We start from the raw sequence: 24,380 nt of genomic DNA on the forward strand, positions 1-24,380 counted from the left end.
TACTAAATTTAAGGGCGTGTTTAGGTCTGGGGGGTTAGTAGCCAATGGCTACTAGCCCTGAGGGTGGGTACACCCTCTTTGTGCCTCCTCCCAAGGGCAGGGGGTCACAATCCTAACCCTATTGGGGGAATCCTCCATCTGCAAGATGGAGGATTTCTAAAAGTTAGAGTCACTTCAGCTCAGGACACCTTAGGGGCTGTCCTGACTGGCCAGTGACTCCTCCTTGTTGCTTTCTTTGTTCCCTCCAGCCTTGCCGCCAAAAGTGGGGGCCGTGGCCGGAGGGGGCGGGCAACTCCACTAAGCTGGAGTGCCCTGCTGGGCTGTGACAAAGGGGTGAGCCTTTGAGGCTCACCGCCAGGTGTCACAGCTCCTGCCTGGGGGAGGTGTTAGCATCTCCACCCAGTGCAGGCTTTGTTACTGGCCTCAGAGTGACAAAGGCACTCTCCCCATGGGGCCAGCAACATGTCTCTAGTGTGGCAGGCTGCTGGAACTAGTCAGCCTACACAGACAGTCGGTTAAGTTTCAGGGGGCACCTCTAAGGTGCCCTCTGGGGTGTATTTTGCAATAAAATGTACACTGGCATCAGTGTGCATTTATTGTGCTGAGAAGTTTGATACCAAACTTCCCAGTTTTCAGTGTAGCCATTATGGTGCTGTGGAGTTCGTGTTTGACAAACTCCCAGACCATATACTCTTATGGCTACCCTGCACTTACAATGTCTAAGGTTTTGTTTAGACACTGTAGGGGTACCATGCTCATGCACTGGTACCCTCACCTATGGCATAGTGCACCCTGCCTTAGGGCTGTAAGGCCTGCTAGAGGGGTGACTGACCTATACTTGCATAGGCAGTGAGAGGCTGGCATGGCACCCTGAGGGGAGTGCCATGTCGACTTACTCGTTTTGTCCTCACTAGCACACACAAGCTGGCAAGCAGTGTGTCTGTGCTGAGTGAGAGGTCTCTAGGGTGGCATAAGACATGCTGCAGCCCTTAGGGACCTTCCTTGGCATCAGGGCCCTTGGTACTAGAAGTACCAGTTACAAGGGACTTATCTGGATGCCAGGGTCTGCCAATTGTGGATACAAAAGTACAGGTTAGGGAAAGAACACTGGTGCTGGGGCCTAGTTAGCAGGCCTCAGCACACTTTCAATGGTAAACATAGCATCAGCAAAGGCAAAAAGTCAGGGGGCAACCATGCCAAGGAGGCATTTCCTTACAAGTAGTGTTAAGCATTTGTTGTACATACACACAGGCACTAAATGAGGAACACACACTCAGAGACAAATCCAGCCAATAGGTTTTGTTATAGAAAAATATATTTTCTTAGTTTATTTTAAGAACCACAGGTTCAAATTCTACATGTAATATCTCATTTGAAAGGTATTGCAGGTAAGTACTTTAGGAACTTTGAATAATTACAGTAGCATATATACTTTTCACATAAAACACAAATAGCTGTTTTAAAAGTGGACACAGTGCAATTTTCACAGTTCCTGGGGGAGGTAAGTTATTGTTAGTTTTAGCAGGTAAGTAAATCACTTACAAGTCTCAGGTTTGGGTCCAAGGTAACCTAGCGTTGGGGGTTCAGAGCAACCCCAAAGTTACTACACCAGCAGCTCAGGGCCAGTCAGGTGCAGAGGTCAGAGAGGTGCCCAAAACGCATAGGCTTCAATGGAGAGAAGGGGGTGCCCCGGTTCCAGTCTGCCAGCAGGTAAGTACCCGCGTCTTTGGAGGGCAGACCAGGGGGGTTTTGTAGGGCACCGGGGGGGGGGGGGGACAAGTCAGCACAAAAAGTACACCCTCAGCAGCGCGGGGGGCGGCCGGGTGCAGTGTGTAAACAAGCGTCGGGTTCTCTGTAGGTTTCAATGGGAGACCAAGGGGTCTCTTCAGCGGTGCAGGCAGGCAAGGGGGGGGGGGCTCCTCGGGGTAGCCACCACCTGGGCAAGGGAGAGGGTCTCCTGGGGGTCACTCCTGCACAGAAGTTCCGTTCCTTCAGGTGCTGGGGGCTGCGGGTGCAGGGTCTTTTCCAGCCGTCGGGACTTTAGGTTCAGGCAGTCGCGGTCAGGGGGAGCCTCGGGATTCCCTCTGCAGGCGTCGCTGTGGGGGCTCAGGGGGGACAACTTTGGTTATTCACGGTCTCGGAGTCGACGGAGGGTCCTCCCTGAGGTGTTGGTTCTCCACCAGTCGAGTCGGGGTCGCCGGGTGCAGTGTTGCAAGTCTCACGCTTCTTGCGGGGATTTGCAGGGGTCTTTAAATCTGCTCCTCTGTAACAAAGTTGCAGTTCTTTTGGAGCAGTGCCGCTGTCCTCGGGAGTTTCAGGTCTTTCTTGAAGCAGGGCAGTCCTCTGAGGATTCAGAGGTCGCTTGTCCTTGGGAAAGCGTCGCTGGAGCAGGTTTCTTTGGAAGGCAGGAGACAGGCCGGTAGGTCTGGGGCCAAAGCAGTTGGTGTCTTCTTTTCTTCCACTGCAGGGGTCTTTCAGCTCAGCAGTCCTCTTCTTCTTGTAAGTTACAGGAATCTAAATCTTTAGGTTCAGGGAAGCCCTTAAATACTAAATTTAAGGGCGTGTTTAGGTCTGGGGGGTTAGTAGCCAATGGCTACTAGCCCTGAGGGTGGGTACACCCTCTTTGTGCCTCCTCCCAAGGGGAGGGGGTCACATCCCTAATCCTATTGGGGAATCCTCCATCTGCAAGATGGAGGATTTCTAAAAGTTAGAGTCACTTCAGCTCAGGACACCTTAGGGGCTGTCCTGACTCGCCAGTGACTCCTCCTGGTTATTCTCATTATTTCCTCCGGCCTTGCCGCCAAAAGTGGGGGCCGTGGCCGGAGGGGATGGGCAACTCCACTAGCTGGAGTGTCCTGCGGTGCTGGAACAAAGGGGTGAGCCTTTGAGGCTCACCGCCAGGTGTTACAGCTCCTGCCTGGGGGAGGTGTTAGCATCTCCACCCAGTGCAGGCTTTGTTACTGGCCTCACAGTGACAAAGGCACTCTCCCCATGGGGCCAGCAACATGTCTCGGTTGTGGCAGGCTGCTGGAACCAGTCAGCCTACACAGATAGTCGGTTAAGGTTTCAGGGGGCACCTCTAAGGTGCCCTCTGGGGTGTATTTCACAATAAAATGTACACTGGCATCAGTGTGCATTTATTGTGCTGAGAAGTTTGATACCAAACTTCCCAGTTTTCAGTGCAGCCATTATGGTGCTGTGGAGTCCGTGTTTGACAGACTCCCAGACCATATACTCTTATGGCTACCCTGCACTTACAATGTCTAAGGTTTGGCTTAGACACTGTAGGGGCACAGTACTCATGCACTGGTGCCCTCACCTATGGTATAGTGCACCCTGTCTTAGGGCTGTAAGGCCTACTAGAGGGGTGACTTATCTATACTGCATAGGCAGTGTGAGGTTGGCATGGCACCCTGAGTGGAGTGCCATGTCGACTTACTCGTTTTGTTCTCACCAGCACACACAAGCTGGCAAGCAGTGTGTCTGTGCTGAGTGAGGGGTCCCAAGGGTGGGATAAGATATGCTGCAGCCCTTAGAGACCTTCCCTGGCATCAGGGCCCTTGGTACCAGGGGTACCAGTTACAAGGGACTTACCTGGATGCCAGGGTGTGCCAATTGTGGAATCAAAAGTACAGGTTAGGGAAAGAACACTGGTGCTAGGGCCTGGTTAGCAGGCCTCAGCACACTTTCAATTCAAAACATAGCATCAGCAAAGGCAAAAAGTCAGGGGGTAACCATGCCAAGGAGGCATTTCCTTACAAGAGGAGTCCTAGTGGACCCAAAATGAAGTCCCTAAATAGCCCTAACAGGGGGCTTGGTCACTCTGCAGGGTGACCACCTATCAGAGGGGTTTCACTGACATCTGACACTTGTCCTGACCAACCGGATATTACCAGGGGCCTTTGCACATCTTGTTTTCAAGATGGCAGAATCAATTGGACACTTGCAGGAGCTATGGGCACCACCCCTGGGGAGATGGACTGGTGCAAGCCAGAAAATGCAAGGTGGGCACCAAATGTGCCTTTCAAAGCAAGCCAGTGGCATGGGGAGGCTACCCCTCCCCAGCCATGTAATACCTATTTCCAAAAGAGAGAGTGTTGCCTCTAACTCCCACAGGAAATCCTTTGTTCTGCCTTTCCCTGCCTGAGCTGGTCAAACAGCAGGAGAGAAGAAACCTGTCTGAGGGGCTGCAGCACCGTGGGCTGCCAGCAAACCCTGGCAGACTGGTAGAAGCAATACTTGGGGGTCCTCTAAGGAGCTGACAGTGCATGGAATCATACCACCAATACTGGAGTTAGTATTGTGGTATGATTCAGACATGTTTGACACCAGACATGCCTAGGTTTCGAGTTCCCATTATGTAGCTGGACCACAGGTAGTACATGGGCAAAATGGCTTCCAGGCACTTATGAAGTCCAATGCATTAGAACTGGAGTTGGTAGGGGCACCTCTGCTCAACTGAAAATGCTGCTAGAAACATCTAACTTAAAACACTCTTTGAGGAGACTAGCTTTGTTTACATGGGAGTGCAGGATATATTGTTATTTAAAAAGATGGTTTTAAATTTAGTGTGATCCGATGATTTACACTGCTAACCTGTTTGAAGTGTACATACATACACCAGACATGCAGATTGTTTACCAGATTATATATTTGTATCTTAGTTTCAACAAATACGCTTTTGCCATAGAAGATCAAGACCTAGAGCAACCGTGGACCACATGTACCATGGTGTACAATTGTAATAAAATAAATTTCTTCCTTAGATTAATTGAGTTCTTTGAATTTTTTAACAGCCCTTTTGACACTTGAAGTGATCTCTTATAAATTCATGCGTTACTTGTAACCCAAAAAAGTACATGGCCTAGTTGGTTGTGCTATTAAAGAAAAAAAACAGTGGTTGGGAAAATAATACACTTTTGGCATGAACTGGTTCATAGTTTGTGTGACACACCAAACAAACATATATAAAGTCAGCGGATGTCTACAGGTATACAAGAAATAATTTAGCAACTGGGAAACGTGGCCCACAATCACTCAAATAAAAAGGCTACTTTAAAATTTCCTAAACAGTGCTTTGTGCATCCCCCCAAAAAATATGTAATACATTTAAGAATTACTGAGAATCTACAAAACAAAGGTGTGCAGGAAACGATAGAAAGCTTCTACTCTAAGTAGTGGGCTAATACATGAAGCTGCGGTAATAACTATGACTCAAGAAAGCGCCTGAAGCTTACTGGTAACCTTGAGTGGCCACTAAGAACACAATGTTATAACTACAGCTTGATGCTTGGATGCCCAATGCTTCAATGGTATTTTTTGTAGCAGAAGCTCAAAAACAGGACACAATACAGCACCCTTCATCACTGACTGACAAAGCAGTATTTATCCAATTTAATCAAGGAGGCTCTGGCAGTGTGCAAGAGCAAATGGAGTCCCAACAAATATGTTAAATCAGACAGTGTTTTAGGGAGGAACAGCTGCCAAATCTTTTTACTGCTACTGAAAACTAAAGAATTCCTGACTCTTGGTGTGGTTCTACATTAAAACCAATCTTCAAGATGGGGACACTAATGAACCACAGGACAATAGCTTGATTACCCTTAATGGACATTTAATTCAATTAAATGATTGTCTTCCATCCAACTCCAGTATTAACACTAATCCTTAATTTCAATTGAATTACAAAATTCTGTTTCTAAATACTTACTATCACATTTTGCATTTAATTGAAAGAATTCTTTTTTTTCCTAATATCAACACAAACTCCCAAAGTCCTTGAATTATTTTTAAAATACCACCAAATCTAATGCTAACGCTCAATGGATTTAATTTACATTTATTTTGAATAAATATTTCTAAACATAATTTAATATAAAAAAATTGCAGCAAATTATATAAATCTATTAACCTTAAGTCTATCACAGTCAAACCATTGTCAAACGGCCATTCGTTCGGATCACAGCATAAAGTATCACAAGTGACATCCTGGAAAGGTCATGTCTATTTTTAATGAGGCATCTAGTTGGGGTGATTCTGTTACAATCTCTCACCACTTCTTCTGATAGTGAAACATGGGTATCACACTCAAGATTTTCACAGCCAGAGCCGTACAGGGGCTTAAATAATCTCATGTGCATACCTGTACTGTTTGGCGGAAGGACAAAGAATTAAGTTCAAGAGTCTGTTTCACACAATGAAGTTTCTACAACGCCAGTGGCTTCTGACTCAAGCTCTGAACATTGACATTTTACTTGTTTCCAATCCTCAATGAAAAGGGTTTAAACAAGTGGATGGTGGTTTAGGGATCTGGAAAAGAAGCTTTGAAAAAGCTTGCCACTGAAATTTGAGAACAATACATAACAACCCAACTTTTAAGGAGCAACTTCAACAGCATTACAGCAAATCAAAAGTATCTTGCAAACCTACAGCATTGTTTAAAACTACTCGAATTGCTGCTAGAAATGGATGATATTTCTGCCATTCACAAACGGCTGAAAAAATTTATCTAAAACCAATAAAGGCCAAATGACTGAGTCACACAATTCACAACCTTCCACACAAGAAAATATCTGCAGACAAACAAGCCAATCATCAACCATCAGTTGAAAAGCAAACCTACACAAGGAAAAACAACTGAAATGTCCAAAAGATCCAAAAAGAAAACCAGGTCAAAAATGGTGTGGTGACCTACCCACAAATTTATAATCAGGAAACAACAAAGAAGTCATTCAAACTTTAAATCACCTACAGGATTCTAAAAATGCCTTGAGATTTGTACCTCAAGGTAAAAACACAGAAGATATTTTACTATAAAGTAAAATAAAGACTAAAAGCCAGGCCTGAGTCCCACCATAGTACAATGTGGAAGAAATGTTGTTTGAATCCCATTTTTCAATAACTACAGAAACAAATCAAACAGGAGGAAGTAGGTTTAAAAAAAAGAGCAGAAATAACAATAGTTTTTCTTTATTGATTTTCAAAAAAACACCTGAATATAACAGATTGAAAGAAACAAAACAATACTTACCAGTCACCTGTAAAGTTGTTGTGTTCTTTGAATGTGACGAAAGTGAACCCCAAAACAAAATAAGAAAAAGGCCCGTTAATGTAGTGAATTAAATGTATTTTTGTGTATGTATTATTATTTTACAAATGGTTACCCATTGTTTAGCAACACTATTTGCAGAATTACAACATAGGCTGACTTCCTCCCAAGAAAGTGAAACCTTTGATATTCTGCAACTACATGGAAAGCCTGGATATTCTGAAGTTAACAAACCAAGTGACATCCACTTTAATTTAGCAAAACCCTCATAAAATTCAGAATTGTTTCTTGGTATGAGGGATGCCATGTCTTGATTAGTGCACATTTTCATACAAAAACTATGCAATCAATTTCTTGACCAAATGTATTCAATTGTTCTCGCAACTGATCAATGCAGAAGTATTTTCTATAGCAAAGAAACAGGAACCTTGGGTATCTTGAAAAAAAAAAATAACTGAAAATCCTTACCCTAAAAGTAGTTATGGTTGAGATAAGAGAGAACTGCTGAAATCACTAGTGATCACAACAATGCTCTGTTTCAGTGAACCTTTTTCAGCAGTTTGTGAAGCAGAAAGGATATAATTAGTCCACTTGCCCATTGCTGTGCAGTCTACTTTCTAAAGGCACATGAGCGGCTGGACCCTCAAAGGAAAAAACAAATGGAATGTAGGAAGTTGGCTCTGTATGTGCTATTTCAAAGTAAGGAATAGCATGCACAGAGTCCAAGGGTTCCCCTTAGAGGTAAAATAGTGGTAAAAAGAGATAATACTAATGCTCTATTTTGTGGTAGTGTGGTCGAGCAGTAGGCTTATCCAAGGAGTAGAGTTAAGCATTTGTTGTACATACACATAGACAATAAATGAGGTACACACACTCAGAGACAAATCCAGCCAATAGGTTTTGTATAGAAAAATATCTTTTCTTAGTTTATTTTAAGAACCAGAGGTTCAAATTTAACATGTAATATCTTGTTTGAAAGGTATTGCAGGTAAGTACATTAGGAACTTTGAATCATTTCAATTGCATGTATACTTTTCAAGTTATTGACAAATAGCTACTTTAAAAGTGGACACAGTGCAATTTTCACAGTTCCTGGGGGAGGTAAGTTTTTGTTAGTTTTACCAGGTAAGTAAGACACTTACAGGGTTCAGTTCTTGGTCCAAGGTAGCCCACCGTTGGGGGTTCAGAGCAACCCCAAAGTCACCACACCAGCAGCTCAGGGCCGGTCAGGTGCAGAGTTCAAAGTGGTGCCCAAAACGCATAGGCTAGAATGGAGAGAAGGGGGTGCCCCGGTTCCGGTCTGCTTGCAGGTAAGTACCCGCGTCTTCGGAGGGCAGACCAGGGGGGTTTTGTAGGGCACCGGGGGGGACACAAGCCCACACAGAAATTTCACCCTCAGCAGCGCGGGGGCGGCCGGGTGCAGTGTAGAAACAAGCGTCGGGTTCGCAATGTTAGTCAATGAGAGATCAACGGATCTCTTCAGCGCTGCAGGCAGGCAAGGGGGGGCTTCCTCGGGGAAACCTCCACTTGGGCAAGGGAGAGGGACTCCTGGGGGTCACTTCTCCAGTGAAAGTCCGGTCCTTCAGGTCCTGGGGGCTGCGGGTGCAGGGTCTTTTCCAGGCGTCGGGACTTAGGTTTCAGAGAGTCGCGGTCAGGGGAAGCCTCGGGATTCCCTCTGCAGGCGGCGCTGTGGGGGCTCAGGGGGGACGGGTTTTGGTACTCACAGTCGTAGAGTAGTCCGGGGGTCCTCCCTGAGGTGTTGGTTCTCCACCAGCCGAGTCGGGGTCGCCGGGTGCAGTGTTGCAAGTCTCACGCTTCTTGCGGGGAGTTGCAGGGGTCTTTAAAGCTGCTCCTTGAAACAAAGTTGCAGTCTTTTTGGAGCAGGTCCGCTGTCCTCGGGAGTTTCTGGTCGTCGTCGAAGCAGGGCAGTCCTCAGAGGATTCAGAGGTCGCTGGTCCCTTTGGAAGGCGTCGCTGGAGCAGAGTTCTTTGGAAGGCAGGAGACAGGCCGGTGAGTTTCTGGAGCCAAGGCAGTTGTTGTCTTCTGGTCTTCCTCTGCAGGGGTTTTCAGCTGGGCAGTCCTTCTTCTTGTTGTCGCAGGAATCTAATTTTCTAGGGTTCAGGGTAGCCCTTAAATACTAAATTTAAGGGCGTGTTTAGGTCTGGAGGGTTAGTAGCCAATGGCTACTAGCCCTGAGGGTGGGTACACCCTCTTTGTGCCTCCTCCCAAGGGGAGGGGGTCACAATCCTAACCCTATTGGGGGAATCCTCCATCTGCAAGATGGAGGATTTCTAAAAGTTAGAGTCACCTCAGCTCAGGACACCTTAGGGGCTGTCCTGACTGGCCAGTGACTCCTCCTTGTTGCTTTCTTTGTTCCCTCCAGCCTTGCCGCCAAAAGTGGGGGCCGTGGCCGGAGGGGGCGGGCAACTCCACTAAGCTGGAGTGCCCTGCTGGGCTGTGACAAAGGGGTGAGCCTTTGAGGCTCACCGCCAGGTGTCACAGCTCCTGCCTGGGGGAGGTGTTAGCATCTCCACCCAGTGCAGGCTTTGCTACTGGCCTCAGAGTGACAAAGGCACTCTCCCCATGGGGCCAGCAACATGTCTCTGGTGTGGCAGGCTGCTGGAACTAGTCAGCCTACACAGACAGTCGGTTAAGTTTCAGGGGGCACCTCTAAGGTGCCCTCTGGGGTGTATTTTGCAATAAAATGTACACTGGCATCAGTGTGCATTTATTGTGCTGAGAAGTTTGATACCAAACTTCCCAGTTTTCAGTGTAGCCATTATGGTGCTGTGGAGTTCGTGTTTGACAAACTCCCAGACCATATACTCTTATGGCTACCCTGCACTTACAATGTCTAAGGTTTTGTTTAGACACTGTAGGGGTACCATGCTCATGCACTGGTACCCTCACCTATGGTATAGTGCACCCTGCCTTAGGGCTGTAAGGCCTGCTAGAGGGGTGTCTTACCTATACTGCATAGGCAGTGAGAGGCTGGCATGGCACCCTGAGGGGAGTGCCATGTCGACTTACTCGTTTTGTCCTCACTAGCACACACAAGCTGGCAAGCAGTGTGTCTGTGCTGAGTGAGAGGTCTCCAGGGTGGCATAAGACATGCTGCAGCCCTTAGAGACCTTCCTTGGCATCAGGGCCCTTGGTACTAGAAGTACCAGTTACAAGGGACTTATCTGGATGCCAGGGTCTGCCAATTGTGGATACAAAAGTACAGGTTAGGGAAAGAACACTGGTGCTGGGGCCTGGTTAGCAGGCCTCAGCACACTTTCAATTGTAAACATAGCATCAGCAAAGGCAAAAAGTCAGGGGGCAACCATGCCAAGGAGGCATTTCCTTACATGGAAGAAAAACAAAGAAAAAAAACACACAATGCAGCAGTCTCTGGCGCTAAATTGGACTAGTTTTTGTTTGGTTGTGCACGCTGCAGTCACTCACAGTAAGGTAAGTCAGTGTCTAAAATGGGCTAACCCTCTATCCCAATGCCGTCTGCTGAGGTGGGCTGCAGAAAAAGTTGAACAGCAGTCTAACAGGTGGATGAACAATGGATGAAGAGGGGCAATTAATTGTCCCTAACTTACAAGTATATATATTATTTGTAGGAAGTTGGCTCTGTATGCACTATTTCAAAGAAAGGAATAGTATGCACAGAGTCCAAGGGTTCCCCTTAGAGGTAAGATAGTGGCAAAAAGAGATAATACTAATGCTCTATTTTGTGGTAGTGTGGTCGAGCAGTAGGCTTATCCAAGGAGTAGTGTTAAGCATTTGTTGTACATTCACACAGGCAATAAATGAGGAACACACACTCAGACAAATCCAGGCCAATAGGTTTTGTTATAGAAAAATATATTTTCTTAGTTTATTTTAAGAACCACAGGTTCAAATTCTACATGTAATATCTCATTTGAAAGGTATTGCAGGTAAGTACTTTAGGAACTTTGAATAATCACAGTAGCATATATACTTTTTACATAAAACACAATAAGCTGTTTTAAAAGTGGACACAGTGCAATTTTCACAGTTCCTGGGGGAGGTAAAGTAATGTTAGTTTTTGCAGGTAAGTAAACCACCTACGAGGTTAAGATTGGGGTCCAAGGTAGCCCACCGTTGGGGGTTCAGAGCAACCCCAAAGTCACCACACCAGCAGCTCAGGGCCGGTCAGGTGCAGAGTTCAAAGTGGTGCCCAAAACGCATAGGCTTCAAAGGAGAGAAGGGGTTTGCCCCGGTTCCAGTCTGCCAGCAGGTAAGTACCCGCGTCTTCGGAGGGCAGACCAGGGGGGTTTTGTAGAGCACCGGGGGGGACACAAGCTCACACAACAAGTACACCCTCAGCAGCACTGGGGCGGCCGGGTGCAGTGTGCAAACAAGCGTCTGGTTCGCAATGTAAATCAATGGGAGACCAAGGGGTCTCTTCAGCGGTGCAGGCAGGCAAGGGGGGGGGGGGGCTCCTCGGGGTAGCCACCACCTGGGCAAGGGAGAGAGCCTCCTGGGGGTCACTCATGCACTGAAGTTCCGATCCTTCAGGTGCTGGGGGCTGCGGGTGCATGGTCTTTTCCAGCCGTCGGGATTTTAGAGTCAGGCAGTCGCGGTCAGGGGGAGCCTCGGGATTCCCTCTGCAGGCGTCGCTGTGGGGGCTCACGGGGGACAACTTTGGTTACTCACAGTCTTGGAGTCGCCGGAGGGTCCTCCCTGTAGCGTTGTTTCTCCACCAGTCGAGTCGGGGTCGCCGGGTGCAGTGTTGCAAGTCTCACGCTTCTTGCAGGGATTGCAGGGGTCTTTAAATCTGCTCCTCTGAAACAAAGTTGCAGTCTTTTTGGAGCAGGGCCGCTGTCCTCGGGAGTTTCTTGTTCCTCTTGAAGCAGGGCAGTCCTCTGAGGATTCAGAGGTCGCTGGTCCTGGAGAAAGCGTAGCTGGAGCAGGTTTCTTTAGAAGGCAGGAGACAGGCCGGTAGGACTGGGGCCAAAGCAGTTGGTGTCTTCTTTCTTCTTCTGCAGGGGTTTTCAGCTCAGAAGTCTTCTTCTTCGGTAAGTTGCAGGAATCTAAATCTTTAGGTTCAGGGAAGCCCTTAAATACTAAATTTAAGGGCGTGTTTAGGTCTGGAGGGTTAGTAGCCAATGGCTACTAGCCCTGAGGGTGGGTACACCCTCTTTGTGCCTCCTCCCAAGGGGAGGGGGTCACATTCCTATCCCTATTGGGGGAATCCTCCATCTGCAAGATGGAGGATTTCTAAAAGTTAGAGTCACTTCAGCTCAGGACACCTTAGGGGCTGTCCTGACTGGCCAGTGACTCCCCGTGGCCGGAGGGGGCGGGCAACTCCATTAGCTGGAGTGCCCTGCGGTGCTGGAACAAAGGGGGTAAGCCTTTGAGGCTCACCGCCAGGTGTTACAGCTCCTGCCTGGGGGAGGTGATAGCATCTCCACCCAGTGCAGGCTTTGTTACAGGCTACAGAGTGACAAAGGCACTCCCCCCATGTGGCCAGCAACATGTCTTGAGTGTGGCAGGCTGCTAGAACCAGTCAGCCTACACGGGTAGTTGGATTAGGTTTCAGGGGGCACCTCTAAGGTGCCCTCTGGGGTGTATTTTACAATAAAATGTACACTGGCATCAGTGTGCATTTATTGTGCTGAGAAGTTTGATACCAAACTTCCCAGTTTTCAGTGTAGCCATTATGGTGCTGTGGAGTCCGTGTTTGACAGACTCCCAGACCGTATACTCTTATGGCTACCCTGCACTTACAATGTCTAAAGTTTGGCTTAGACACTGTAGGGGCACAGTGCTCATGCACTGGTGCTCTCACCTATGGTATAGTGCACCCTGCCTTAGGGCTGTAAGGCCTACTAGAGGGGTGATTTATCTATACTGCATAGGCAGTGTGAGGTTGGCATGGCACCCTGAGGGGAGTGCCATGTCGACTTACTCGTTTTGTTCTCACCAGCACACACAAGCTGGCAAGCAGTGTGTCTGTGCTGAGTGAGGGGTCCCTAGGGTGGCATGAGATATGCTGCAGCCCTTAGAGACCTTCCCTGCCATCAGGGCCCTTGGTACCAGGGGTACCAGTTACAAGGGACTTACCAGGATGCCAGGGTGTGCCAATTGTGGAATCAAAAGTACAGGTTAGGGAAAGAACACTGGTGCTGGGGCCTGGTTAGCAGGCCTCAGCACACTTTCAATTCAAAACATAGCATCAGCAAAGGCAAAAAGTCAGGGGATAACCATGCCAAGGAAGCATTTCTTTTCATTATTCTATTGGACGCACTATTCAACCGCCCTACTCGCAGCCACTGATGACATCTGCTCCCTCCTCGACCGAAGACAGGCAGCAGCCCTCTTCCTATTCAACCTCTCAGCCGCCTTCGATATAGTATCCCACCATACACTATGCACCAGACTCCACGTAGCAGGCATACGAGGGAAGGCCCTTCAATGGAGTCACTTCTTCCTGGCAGGCGGAACACAAAGTCAGGCTCCTGCCCCACCAGTCAGAACCCACAAAGCTGCGGAATACCCCAAGGATTGTCGCTGAGCCCCACACTGTTCAATATCTACTTGAGCCCACTCGCCCCCATCATCAAAAACTACAGAATGAATATCGTCTCCTACACCGATGACACCCAACAGATCCTCTCCCTGAACGAGAACCCAACAGTCAGGAAGAATTTCAGTAACGGGTTAGAAGTAGTAGCTACCTGGATGAGGGAAAGCTGTCAAGCTGAACTCGCCCATCCCCCCCACCCCTACGAACCACGCATGCATCTTCAGCATCATCCTTAACTCAACACTCACCATGATTAGGCAAGTCAACTCAGTCGCCTCCTCCCGCTTCCACATCCTCCGACTTTTACTGAAGAACAGATGGATACCAACCGACTGTTGGAAAACTGTGACACATGCCCTTATCACAAGCGGGCTTGACTAAGGCAAAGCCCTCTATGTTGGAACCTCCAAGAAAAACCTGAACAAACTACAACAGATTCAGAATGCCACTGCCAGACTCGTCACATACATCCCCCGCAGAAAACACCTGAAGAACATCCACTAGCTCACTGTTGGAAAGAGGATCAACTTCAAACTCCTCAGACACACCTACAGAGCCCTCTACATTGACAGCCCCAAACTACCTCAACAACCACATCAACTGGTACTCCCTTGCCAGAACCCTCCGCTAGTCTCAACAGTCACTCTCTAACGTCCCCCGAATAAAGAAGTCCTCGGCTCGAGGAAGATCATTTTCATACCTGGCAGCACAAAACTGGAACACCTTACCACCACACCTCAGACAGTTACCATCACTGCCTCAGTTCATGAAGGACCTCAAGACATGGATCGATTGATCTGAGGTCACCCCCTCAGCGCCTCGAGTAGCCTATTGGTGAGTAGCGTGCTTCACAGGGCAGTGATCCATTGATACATATATAGTATACACACAGATGTGAGGTGTTTAACATGGCAGTATTGCCATGGCTATGTGCAAGGAAGGGAGATGTCTCAGTGGGTCATGATGCCATTTCTTCTCCCAACATTTGTAATGAATATTATACCCCAATATGCATATGTGCATTTACCGTTGTATGCCATGTTATTCTATTATGTGTATTAATTATAAACAAAGGAATTTAATCATACTCAGAGCACAATCTCCTTAAAAAGGGATACAGTAATATAAGGATATTACAGTCTACACATCAATCAATCATTTGCAAAGCGCGCTACTCACCCGTTAGGGTCTCAAGGCGCTGATGGGTGGGGGTGGAGGATTGCTACTGCTCGAATAACCAGGTCTTGAGGCGTTTCCTGAAGGTCAGGAGGTCCTAGGTCTGTCGTATGTGGGCGGGGAGGGTGTTCCAGGTCTTGGTGGCGAGGTGGGAAAAGGATCTGCTGCTGGTTGGTTGATGGATGCGAAGGACGGTGGCGAGGGCGAGGTTGGCGGAGTGGAGTTGGTGGGTGGGAGTGTGGAATGTCAGTCGCTAGTTGAGGTAGGCAGGGCCCGTGTTGTGGAGAGCTTTGTGGGCGTGGATGAGGAGTTTGAAGGTGATCCTCTTGGTGACGGGAAGCCAGTGTAGGTCTCTGAGGTGGGCTGAGATGTGGTTGCGGCGGGGGATGTTGAGGATGAGGTGTGCGTAGGCGTTATGTATACGTTGTAGTTTCTTCTGGAGCTTGGCCGTGTTTATATATATATATATATATATATATATATATATATATATATATATATATATATAGTCTATATATGTATACACATATCACTCATACGGGTTGGGTTCTATTTCCACAGAAAGTGTAGTCTGTTTCACTAATATCTTCATACCCATTAGACAAATCTGCACTGAAATTGGCAGATACGTCACTTGTAGTAGTTTCAGCTCTTTGTTCCAAGTCTTGCTAATCTTGATCAAAGGGTTCAATTATTAAAATCACTTCTGTAAAGAGCACATCTGAAGGCCACATGTTAATTTTTCATCTCCAACATAGAATAACTAATGGACAGATCTATCTCAATTTGGTGTGATGATTATGCCAATACCAGAACAGATCATTTCTTTGATTCAATTTTGATTCTCAATTTTAAAGACATCCAGTAATTAAGAAAAACAAATCATCCAGTTTTCCGGTTGATCCTTCCGCAAAACCTCTAGACCCAATGGTCAATAAAAATCTGGAGATGGCAACCACACAGAAAGGTTCCGGGAAGGCGCCACATGTCATAAGCGGATGGACAGCGAAACCAAATGGTAGATGCAGCCCAGAGGGGAAAACAATAAGTTCTACAAGAAACAATTGGGATAATGGCACACAGATCCTGAAGCACTCACCTCATTAAGTAGATGTACTCTGATATACCTACCCCCCCCGTTACTCTCCACCAAGACACCACCATATCTCAGATTTTAAAAGAGAATCTGGAGAATCGATTAAAAGAATTCCAAAAAAGGGTTGAGAACTAATGAAAGATATCAACATCGTAAAACAGCTGTTAAAAGGCAAGAAATTTGTTCTTCAACAGCACTGGATATTAAAAAAAGATATATTCATTTTTAGAGAAAAACTCATTGTTCTTCCTATGAAGGAAACAATTCCTACAGCAACACAATGTTTTCATGAAGTTACTTATGTCTCAGCAGTTCAAGTAACACATTTACAGATGTTCTAAAAACAAACAAAAAAAGGCACAACCACAAATACAGCTCCTCCGGCTGGTGCAAGTTTGTTCCCTCACTCGGGGGGTGGGGTGGGGAGGGGGGCCTGCTATGGCTCTGAGGGTCCTGCAAGGTGTCTTCCGGGGTCATCTCCTTTATCATGAGAAGGCAGTTAAATATATCCAGAAAGGGATATTACCAAATGCACAGAACAGAATCTGATGAGGGTCAGCTCGTAGCAGGAGCAGTCAGTCTGAAGTCACACCAGTCAGAATATTTTTCATTTGTTTGTAGGCCACCATAGTGGTTCATTACATAAAAATGCTTGTTACCCAGCCAGGTGAAGCAATTCACGGTTGGGATTAAGGACCTTACTCTGATACCCGATTAGCAGGTCAGGATGTGCTTGGAACTTCTAAGTCTTGGCTAAGGAAATATAGAACAGATACTGGGCCAAAAATCTCTTGCTGGGGCAATTACACATGCACAGTTCTTTCTTTATTTTTGCATTAGTAGCTGAGGAACTAGAGGAAAGGAATTTGCATGCAAAATGTACCAGTTCTTCAAAAATGCTTCTCCATGACTGTGCCGGTGACACAGTTTACTTAAAAAGTGTTAATACTTTGATTTATAATGTACTGCAGAGAGTTACCATTTTTCACTTAACTGGAAATAGGTAAACAAATCGTACAAGACATGTGGGTCGCCATTTACCTAATTTACCCACCCCCCCACCCCCCCAAAAAAGACAGACAAAATAAACCAAAAACACCACATATTACAATCCCTACCATCAAAACATGGGGTAGAAGCCCCTGGTGCTGCCAGTATAAACCATGATGGAACATGAAATTGGTGATTCTTTAAAGGGAAAAGTGCTGTATTTTCAACTTGACATGGCTAAATGCTTTCCCTTTTTTACCCCTTTGCACCTAACATGCAGTTAATTAACCATTTACGCTTTAGAAATGTTTCTGGATCTTAAACATAGGCAGGGCAACTTTCATGACCTCAACTATTAATAAAGCCAACGTTAGTAAGGGTTATTGAAAGTAGAAAGTGTTAGGTAAGACTTCCTGTAAGGAAATGCCTCCATGGCATGGTTACCCCCCGACTTTTTGCCTTCTCTGATGCTAAGTTTTGATTTGAAAGTGTGCTGAGGCCTGCTAACCAGGCCCCAGCACCAGTGTTCTTTCCCTAACCTGTACTTTTGTTTCCACAATTGGCACACCCTGGCATCCAGGTAAGTCCCTTGTAACTGGTACCCCTGGTACCAAGGGCCCTGATGCCAGGGAAGGTCTCTAAGGGCTTCAGCATGTCTTATGCCACCCTGGGGACCCCTCACTCAGCACAGACACACTGCTTGCCAGATTGTGTGCGCTAGTGAGGACAAAACAACTAAGTCGACATGGCACTCCCCTCAGGGTGCCATGCCAACCTCACACTGCCTATGAATATAGATAAGTCACCCCTCTAGCAGGCCTTACAGCCCTAAGGCAGGGCGCACTATACCATAGGTGAGGGCACAAGTGCATGAGCACTGTGCCCCTAGTGGCTAAGCAAAACCTTAGACATTGTAAGTGCAGGGTAGCCATAAGAGTATATGATCTGGGAGTCTGTCATACACGAACTCAACAGCACCATAATGGCTGCACTGAAAACTGAAGTTTGATATCAAACTTCTCAGCACAATAAATGCACACTGATGCCAGTGTACATTTTATTGTAACATACACTCCAGAGGGCACCTTAGAGGTGCCCCCTGAAACCTTAACCGACTATCCGTGTAGGCGGACTAGTTTTAGCAGCCTGCCACACACCAGACATGTTGCTGGCCACATGGGGAGAGTGCCTTTGTCACTCTGTGGCTAGTAACAAAGCCTGTACTGGGTAGAGGTGCTTCACACCTCCCCCTGCAGGAACTGTAACACCTGGCGGTGAGCCTCAAAGGCTCACCCCCTTTCTTACAGCACCACAGGGTACTCCAGCTAGTGGAGTTGCCTGCCCCCTCCGGCCACAGCCCCACTTTTGGCGGCAAGGCCAGAGGAGATAATGAGAAAAACAAGGAGTCGTCACTGGCCAGTCAGGACAGCCCCCAAGGTGTCCTGAGCTGAGGTGACTAACTTTTAGAAATCCTCCATCTTGCAGATGGAGGATTCCCCCTATAGGATTAGGGATGTGCCCCCCTCCCCTCAGGGAGGAGGCACAAAGAGGGTGTAGCCACCCTCAGTGCTAGTAGCCATTGGCTACTAACCCCCCAGACCTAAACACACCCCTACATTCAGTATTTAGGGGCTCCCCAGAACCTAGGAACTCAGATTCCTGCAACCTAAGAAGAAGAGGACTGCTAAGCTGAAAAACCCTGCAGAGAAGACGGAGACACCAACTGCTTTGGCCCCAGCTCTACCGGCCTGTCTCCCCACTTCTAAAGACACTGCTCCAGCGACGCTTTCCACAGGGACCAGCGACCTCTGAAGCCTCAGAGGACTGCCCTGCATCTAGAAGGACCACGAACTCCAGAGGACAGCGGCTCTGTTCATCCAAGACTGCGACTTTGCTACAAAGAAGCAACTTTGAAACAACTTGCGTTTCCCGCCGGAAGCGTGAGACTTGACACTGCACCAGACGCCCCCAGCTCGACTTGTGGAGAACAATCACTTCAGGGAGGACTCCCCGGCGACTGCGAGACCATGAGTAGCCAGAGTTGCCCCCCCTGAGCCCCCACAGCGACGCCTGCAGAGGGAATCCCGAGGCTCCCCCTGACTGCGACTGCCTGCTTCTAAGATCCGACGCCTGGTAAAGACTCTGCACCCGCAGCCACCAGGGCCTGAAGGATCCGACCTCCAGTGCAGGAGCGACCCCTAGGTGGCCCTCTCCCTTGCCCAGGTGGTGGCTACCCCGAGGAGCCCCCCCTTGCCTACATCGCTGAAGAGACCCCTTGGTCTCCCATTGAAACCTATTGAGAACCCGACGCGTGTTTGCACACTGCACCCAGCCGCCCCCATGCTGCTGAGGGTGTACTTTCTGTGTGGACTTGTGTCCCCCCCGGTGCCCTACAAAACCCCCCTGGTCTGCCCTCCGAAGACGCAGGTACTTACCTGCTGGCAGACTGGAACCGGGGCACCCCCTTCTCCATTGAAGCCTATGCGTTTGGGCACCACTTTGACCTCTGCACCTGACCGGCCCTGAGCTGCTGGTGTGGTAACTTTGGGGTTGCTCTGAACCCACAACGGTGGGCTACCTTGGACCCAAACTTGAACCCCGCAGGTGGTTTACTTACCTGCAAAAACTAACAAACTCTTACTCCCCCTAGGAACTGTATATGCTATTTTGCTTATTCAAAGTTCCTAAAGTACCTACCTGCAATACCTTTCATTTGCAGTATTACATGCAAATCTTGAACCTGTGGTTTTTAAAATAAACTAAGAAAATATATTTTTCTATACAAAAACCTATAGGCCTGGAATTGTCTGAGTGTGTGTTCCTCATTTATTGCCTGTATATGTACAATAAATGCTTAACACTACCCTTTGATAAGCCTACTGCTCGACCACACTACCACAAAATAGAGCATTAGTATTATCTCTTTTTGCCACTATCTTACCTCTAAGGGGAACCCTTGGACTCTGTGCATACTATTCCTTACTTTGAAATAGTGCATACAGAGCCAACTTCCTACACTTCCAATGTGTAAATGATCTAGTTTCAACGATAAATACCCGTTAAATAGCCCCCAAAAGGCTCAATTTAAATGTGAATCACAGGTAAATAAAAATAAGAAACCACAATCCACTGTTTGGATAAAAATAAATTTGCCCATACTTGTCCATCTCTTTACAGACACTAGATTAACTCATTGACAGGGTAAACATGGTCTCAGGAACTTAAAAAATAAAATAAAATGAGCCTCAGTGGTCAAATTGACAAAATAAAAACATAAAATAAAAAAAATTAAAAAAAACAGACTTATGGACCAAAGAGCAAAGTAAAAGAAAAAAAAGAAGGCTTTTACAATTATAACAGTTCTGAAATTTTACGTTATTGAGGCCGGATATATGAAAACAGCAAATTAAGCAATCGTTTTGGAGAAATGTATTCAGAAGCTATTTGTGATTTAATTATATAATTTACCTTCAAATGCTTTGCTCCTCGAATATGTGATTGATAGCTCATGGAACTTAGACAGGTCAATCGGCAAATCTAATTTTGAAGAAAAAAAATAAACAGTTACTTAATTTTTTTAAACGTACGTTCAGATTCATATACAGAGTAAATTTCCAGTGTGGCTAGGTCAACGATTAGGCAAAGTATTGATTACGGAACAGAACAATTTGTCATTTATAAATTTGCCAAGATACAGTGTAAGTGACTAGCAGCTCTCATGCTTAGAATACACTGATATGATTCAAGATGAAACAGCAGACCAAGTGACAAATCTCTTCTCGTGAATTCTAAACTATGTATATGCCAAGTAAATAACATACAGGGCTGTCAGTCATCAAAAATCTTTACCTGCTACTGAAGGCATTCATGTGTTAAAAATGAAAAAAAATGTACTTCAGATAGACAAGAGTGAAAAACATTGATTTGAGATCACCACCTCTCTGTAGTCATGACTGGTTTTTGAATGTATGAGCTCTCCTTAACGGCTGAGTAACCAACTGAATTTAAGCTATACTAAGTTGTGTAACTAACAAAGTGAGGGAACCCTGTAGGCCTGCTGGCAACACAGACTGCAGTTATGTGCCACAGTCAAAGGGGTGCGACAGCCAAGTTTCCCCCTAGAAATAGGAGGGGTGGAAAGGGAGACTACTGGGGAGGCCCAAGCCCTCATGTACGAGGAACGAAAATGGGTATTTGGCTCACTGGAGCATCAGGAGGTGTGTCAAGGAGTGGAGAAGTACTGGCGTTTTTCAGTATTTGACAGTTTACTGAAGGATGAGACCTACAAAGATGAAAGTATGAGTCTGAAGCATGTGGCACTGTAAACCGATACCACAGTCCAGAGAACTTTCCTTGCTTTCTCTTCATGGAACTCATGTGAATAGACTGTTTAGTGGCTCTTCTTTGTAGTAAGAATACAGTTTAGAATTGGCTGACCAACTGATCCCTCTGTGCGCTGAGGTGCATGGGTCTGACCAGAAACACAGGGCTCTTACTTGTTTTTCTGAATACAATTAGACATCTTTGTAAAAAAGTCATAGTATGGTAAGGCCTGCCACTACGAAACTGCTCTGTGCATGGGCTCTGGGATTATGATGTCCAGTCATCTTTGCCACCAATGTGGGGAAGGAGGTGGATATCAAAATTCAAAATGTGAAAGACATAATTTGTCACATTGGGGGTGGGGGGTGGGATGGGGGTGCTGACATTTTGTCATTTTTGAAGAATGGTGTGGCAATAGGCGCACATAAGTATACAGAAGAATGGCTTGTGTGTTGATATTAAATTAGGAGCTATTTCAATGTTTGGCCTGCCACTGGGAGAAGGTAACAATCATCTGGTCGGAAGCGCATGTCAATTTGTCAGCCAAAGAAAATTCAAACAAGTGGCCCATACAGGTTAATAAGTGGTTTATGGGTTGCTGAGATTTTTGTGAGAAAATTGGTATTCCCACATGGTCTCCAATAGTTGGGTGAACCCTCAGGATTGTTTAACTGCAGCGGCAGTGATGTTGCTTACAGTAACCAAAGAGCTCGCTCATGGCAATGTATGGAGGCAGAGAAATGTTTTCCAATATGGGTACATAGATTGTAGGAAGTTGGCTCTGTATGCACTATTTCAAAGTAAGGAATAGTATGCACAGAGTCCAAGGGTTCCCCTTAGAGGTAAGATAGTGGCAAAAAGAGTTAATACTAATGCTCTATTTTGTGGTAGTGTGGTCGAGCAGTAGGCTTATCAAAGGAGTAGTGTTAAGCATTTGTTGTACATACACACACAGGCAATAAATGAGGAACACACACTCAGAGACAATTCCAGGCCAATAGGTTTTTGTTATAGAAAAATATCTTCTTAGTTTATTTTAAGAACCACAGGTTCAAATTCTACATGTAATATCTCATTTGAAAGGTATTGCAGGTAAGTACTTTAGGAACTTTGAATAATCACAATAGCATATATACTTTTTACATAAAACACATTTAGCGGTTTTAAAAGTGGACCCTTAGTGCAATTTTCACAGTTCCTGGGGGAGGTAAAGTAATGTTAGTTCTTGCAGGTAAGTAAACCACCTACGGGGTTCAAATTGGGGTCCAAGGTATCCCACCGTTGGGGGTTCAGAGCAACCCCAAAGTCACCACACCAGCAGCTCAGGGCCGGTCAGGTGCACAGTTCAAAGTGGTGCCCAAAACGCATAGGCTTCAATGGAGAAGGGGGTGCCCCGGTTCCAGTCTGCCAGCAGGTAAGTACCCGCGTCTTCGCCGGGTGCAGTGTTGCAAGTCTCACGCTTCTTGCGGGGATTGCAGGGGTCTTTAAATCTGCTCCTCTGGATACAAAGTTGCAGTCTTTGTTGAACAGGGCCGCTGTTCTCTGGAGTTTCTTGGTCTTTTGGAAGCAGGGCAGTCCTCTGAGGATTCAGAGGTAGCTGGTCCCGGGGAAAGCGTCGCTGGAGCAGTTTTCTTCTGAAGGAGGGAGACAGGCCGGTAGGGCTGGGGCCAAAGCAGTTGGTGTCTTCTCTGCAGAGTTTTTCAGCTCAGCAGTCCTCTTCTTCTTTAAGTTGCAGGAATCTAAATTCTTAGGTTCAGGGGAGCCCTTAAATACTAAATTTAAGGGCGTGTTTAGGTCTGGGGGGGTTAGTAGCCAATGGCTACTAGCCCTGAGGGTGGGTATACCCTCTTTGTGCCTCCTCCCAAGGGGAGGGGGTCACATTCCTATCCCTATTGGGGGAATCCTCGATCTGCAAGATGGAGGATTTCTAAAAGTTAGAGTCACTTCAGCTCAGGACACCTTAGGGGCTGTCCTGACTGGCCAGTGACTCCTCCTTGTTATTCTCATTAATTCCTCCGGCCTTGCCGCCAAAAGTGGGGCCGTGGCCGGAGGGGGCGGGCAACTCCACTAGCTGGAGTGCCCTATGGTGCTGGAACAAAGGGGGTGAGCCTTTGAGGCTCACCGCCAGGTGTTACAGCTCCTGCCTGGGGAAGGTGATAGCATCTCCACCCAGTGCAGGCTTTGTTACTGGCCACAGAGTGACAAAGGCACTCTCCCCATGTGGCCAGCAACATGACTCGAGTGTGGCAGGCTGCTAAAACCAGTCAGCCTACACGGGTAGTTGGTTAAGGTTTCAGGGGGCACCTCTAAGGTGCCCTCTAGGGTGTATTTTACAATAAAATGTACACTGGCATCAGTGTGCATTTATTGTGCTGAGAAGTTTGATACCAAACTTCACAGTTTTCAGTGTAGCCATTATGGTGCTGTGGAGTTCGTGTTTGACAGACTCCCAGACCATATACTCTTATGGCTACCCGGCACTTACAATGTCTAAGGTTTTGCTTAGACACTGTAGGGGCACTGTGCTCATGCACTGGTGCCCTCACCTATGGTATAGTGCACCCTGCCTTAGGGCTGTAAGGCCTGCTAGAGGGGTGACTTATCTATACTGCATAGGCAGTGTGAGGTTGGCATGGCAGCCTGAGGGGAGTGCCATGTCGACTTACTCGTTTTGTCCTCACCAGCACACACAAGCTGGCAAGCAGTGTGTCTGTGCTGAGTGAGGGGTCCCCAGGGTGGCATAAGATATGCTGCAGCCCTTGGAGACCTTCCCTGGCATCAGGGCCCTTGGTACCAGGGGTACCAGTTACAAGGGACTTACCTGGATGCCAGGGTGGGCCAATTGTGTAAAACAAAAGTACAGGTTAGGGAAAGAACACTGGTGCTGGGGCCTGGTTAGCAGGCCTCAGCACACTTTCAATTCAAAACATAGCATCAGCAAAGGCAAAAAGTCAGGGGGTAACCATGCCAAGGAGGCATTTCCTTACATAGATCCATTTCTAAAATAAATAACTCCTCATAATTGAACACTGCATAATACCCAGGCACACTGAAGAGGAGAGTGATACTTAACGGGATCTTTTTGAGTATGAAATAAACTTGAGGGGGCTTCAACAGTGCTTTGGAGCAGTGCTGACACACTTGGTTGAGAGAAGAACAATCTACTGTTTGCAACAAAAAAAAAGAAAAGCTATGGCCCCTCT

General features: G+C 46.8%; 1 protein-coding gene across 5 annotated transcripts in view; it reads right to left on the minus strand.

Annotated features, from left to right (window-relative positions):
• LOC138281115 (uncharacterized) overlaps window positions 1-24,380 on the minus strand; it is a 415,049-nt gene that overhangs the window by 375,184 nt on the left and 15,485 nt on the right. For all 5 annotated transcript variants that reach the window (XM_069219553.1, XM_069219552.1, XM_069219551.1 and 2 more), the window contains exons 3-4: window positions 20,323-20,391; window positions 7,031-7,055 (exon numbers count right to left, since the gene is read on the minus strand). In XM_069219553.1, the coding sequence (XP_069075654.1) occupies window positions 7,031-7,055; window positions 20,323-20,391 (94 nt within the window). The remainder of the gene's footprint in view (window positions 1-7,030; window positions 7,056-20,322; window positions 20,392-24,380) is intronic.

Source organism: Pleurodeles waltl, chromosome 2_2 (assembly GCF_031143425.1).
Source record: "Pleurodeles waltl isolate 20211129_DDA chromosome 2_2, aPleWal1.hap1.20221129, whole genome shotgun sequence".
NCBI classification, from domain to species: domain Eukaryota; kingdom Metazoa; phylum Chordata; class Amphibia; order Caudata; family Salamandridae; genus Pleurodeles; species Pleurodeles waltl.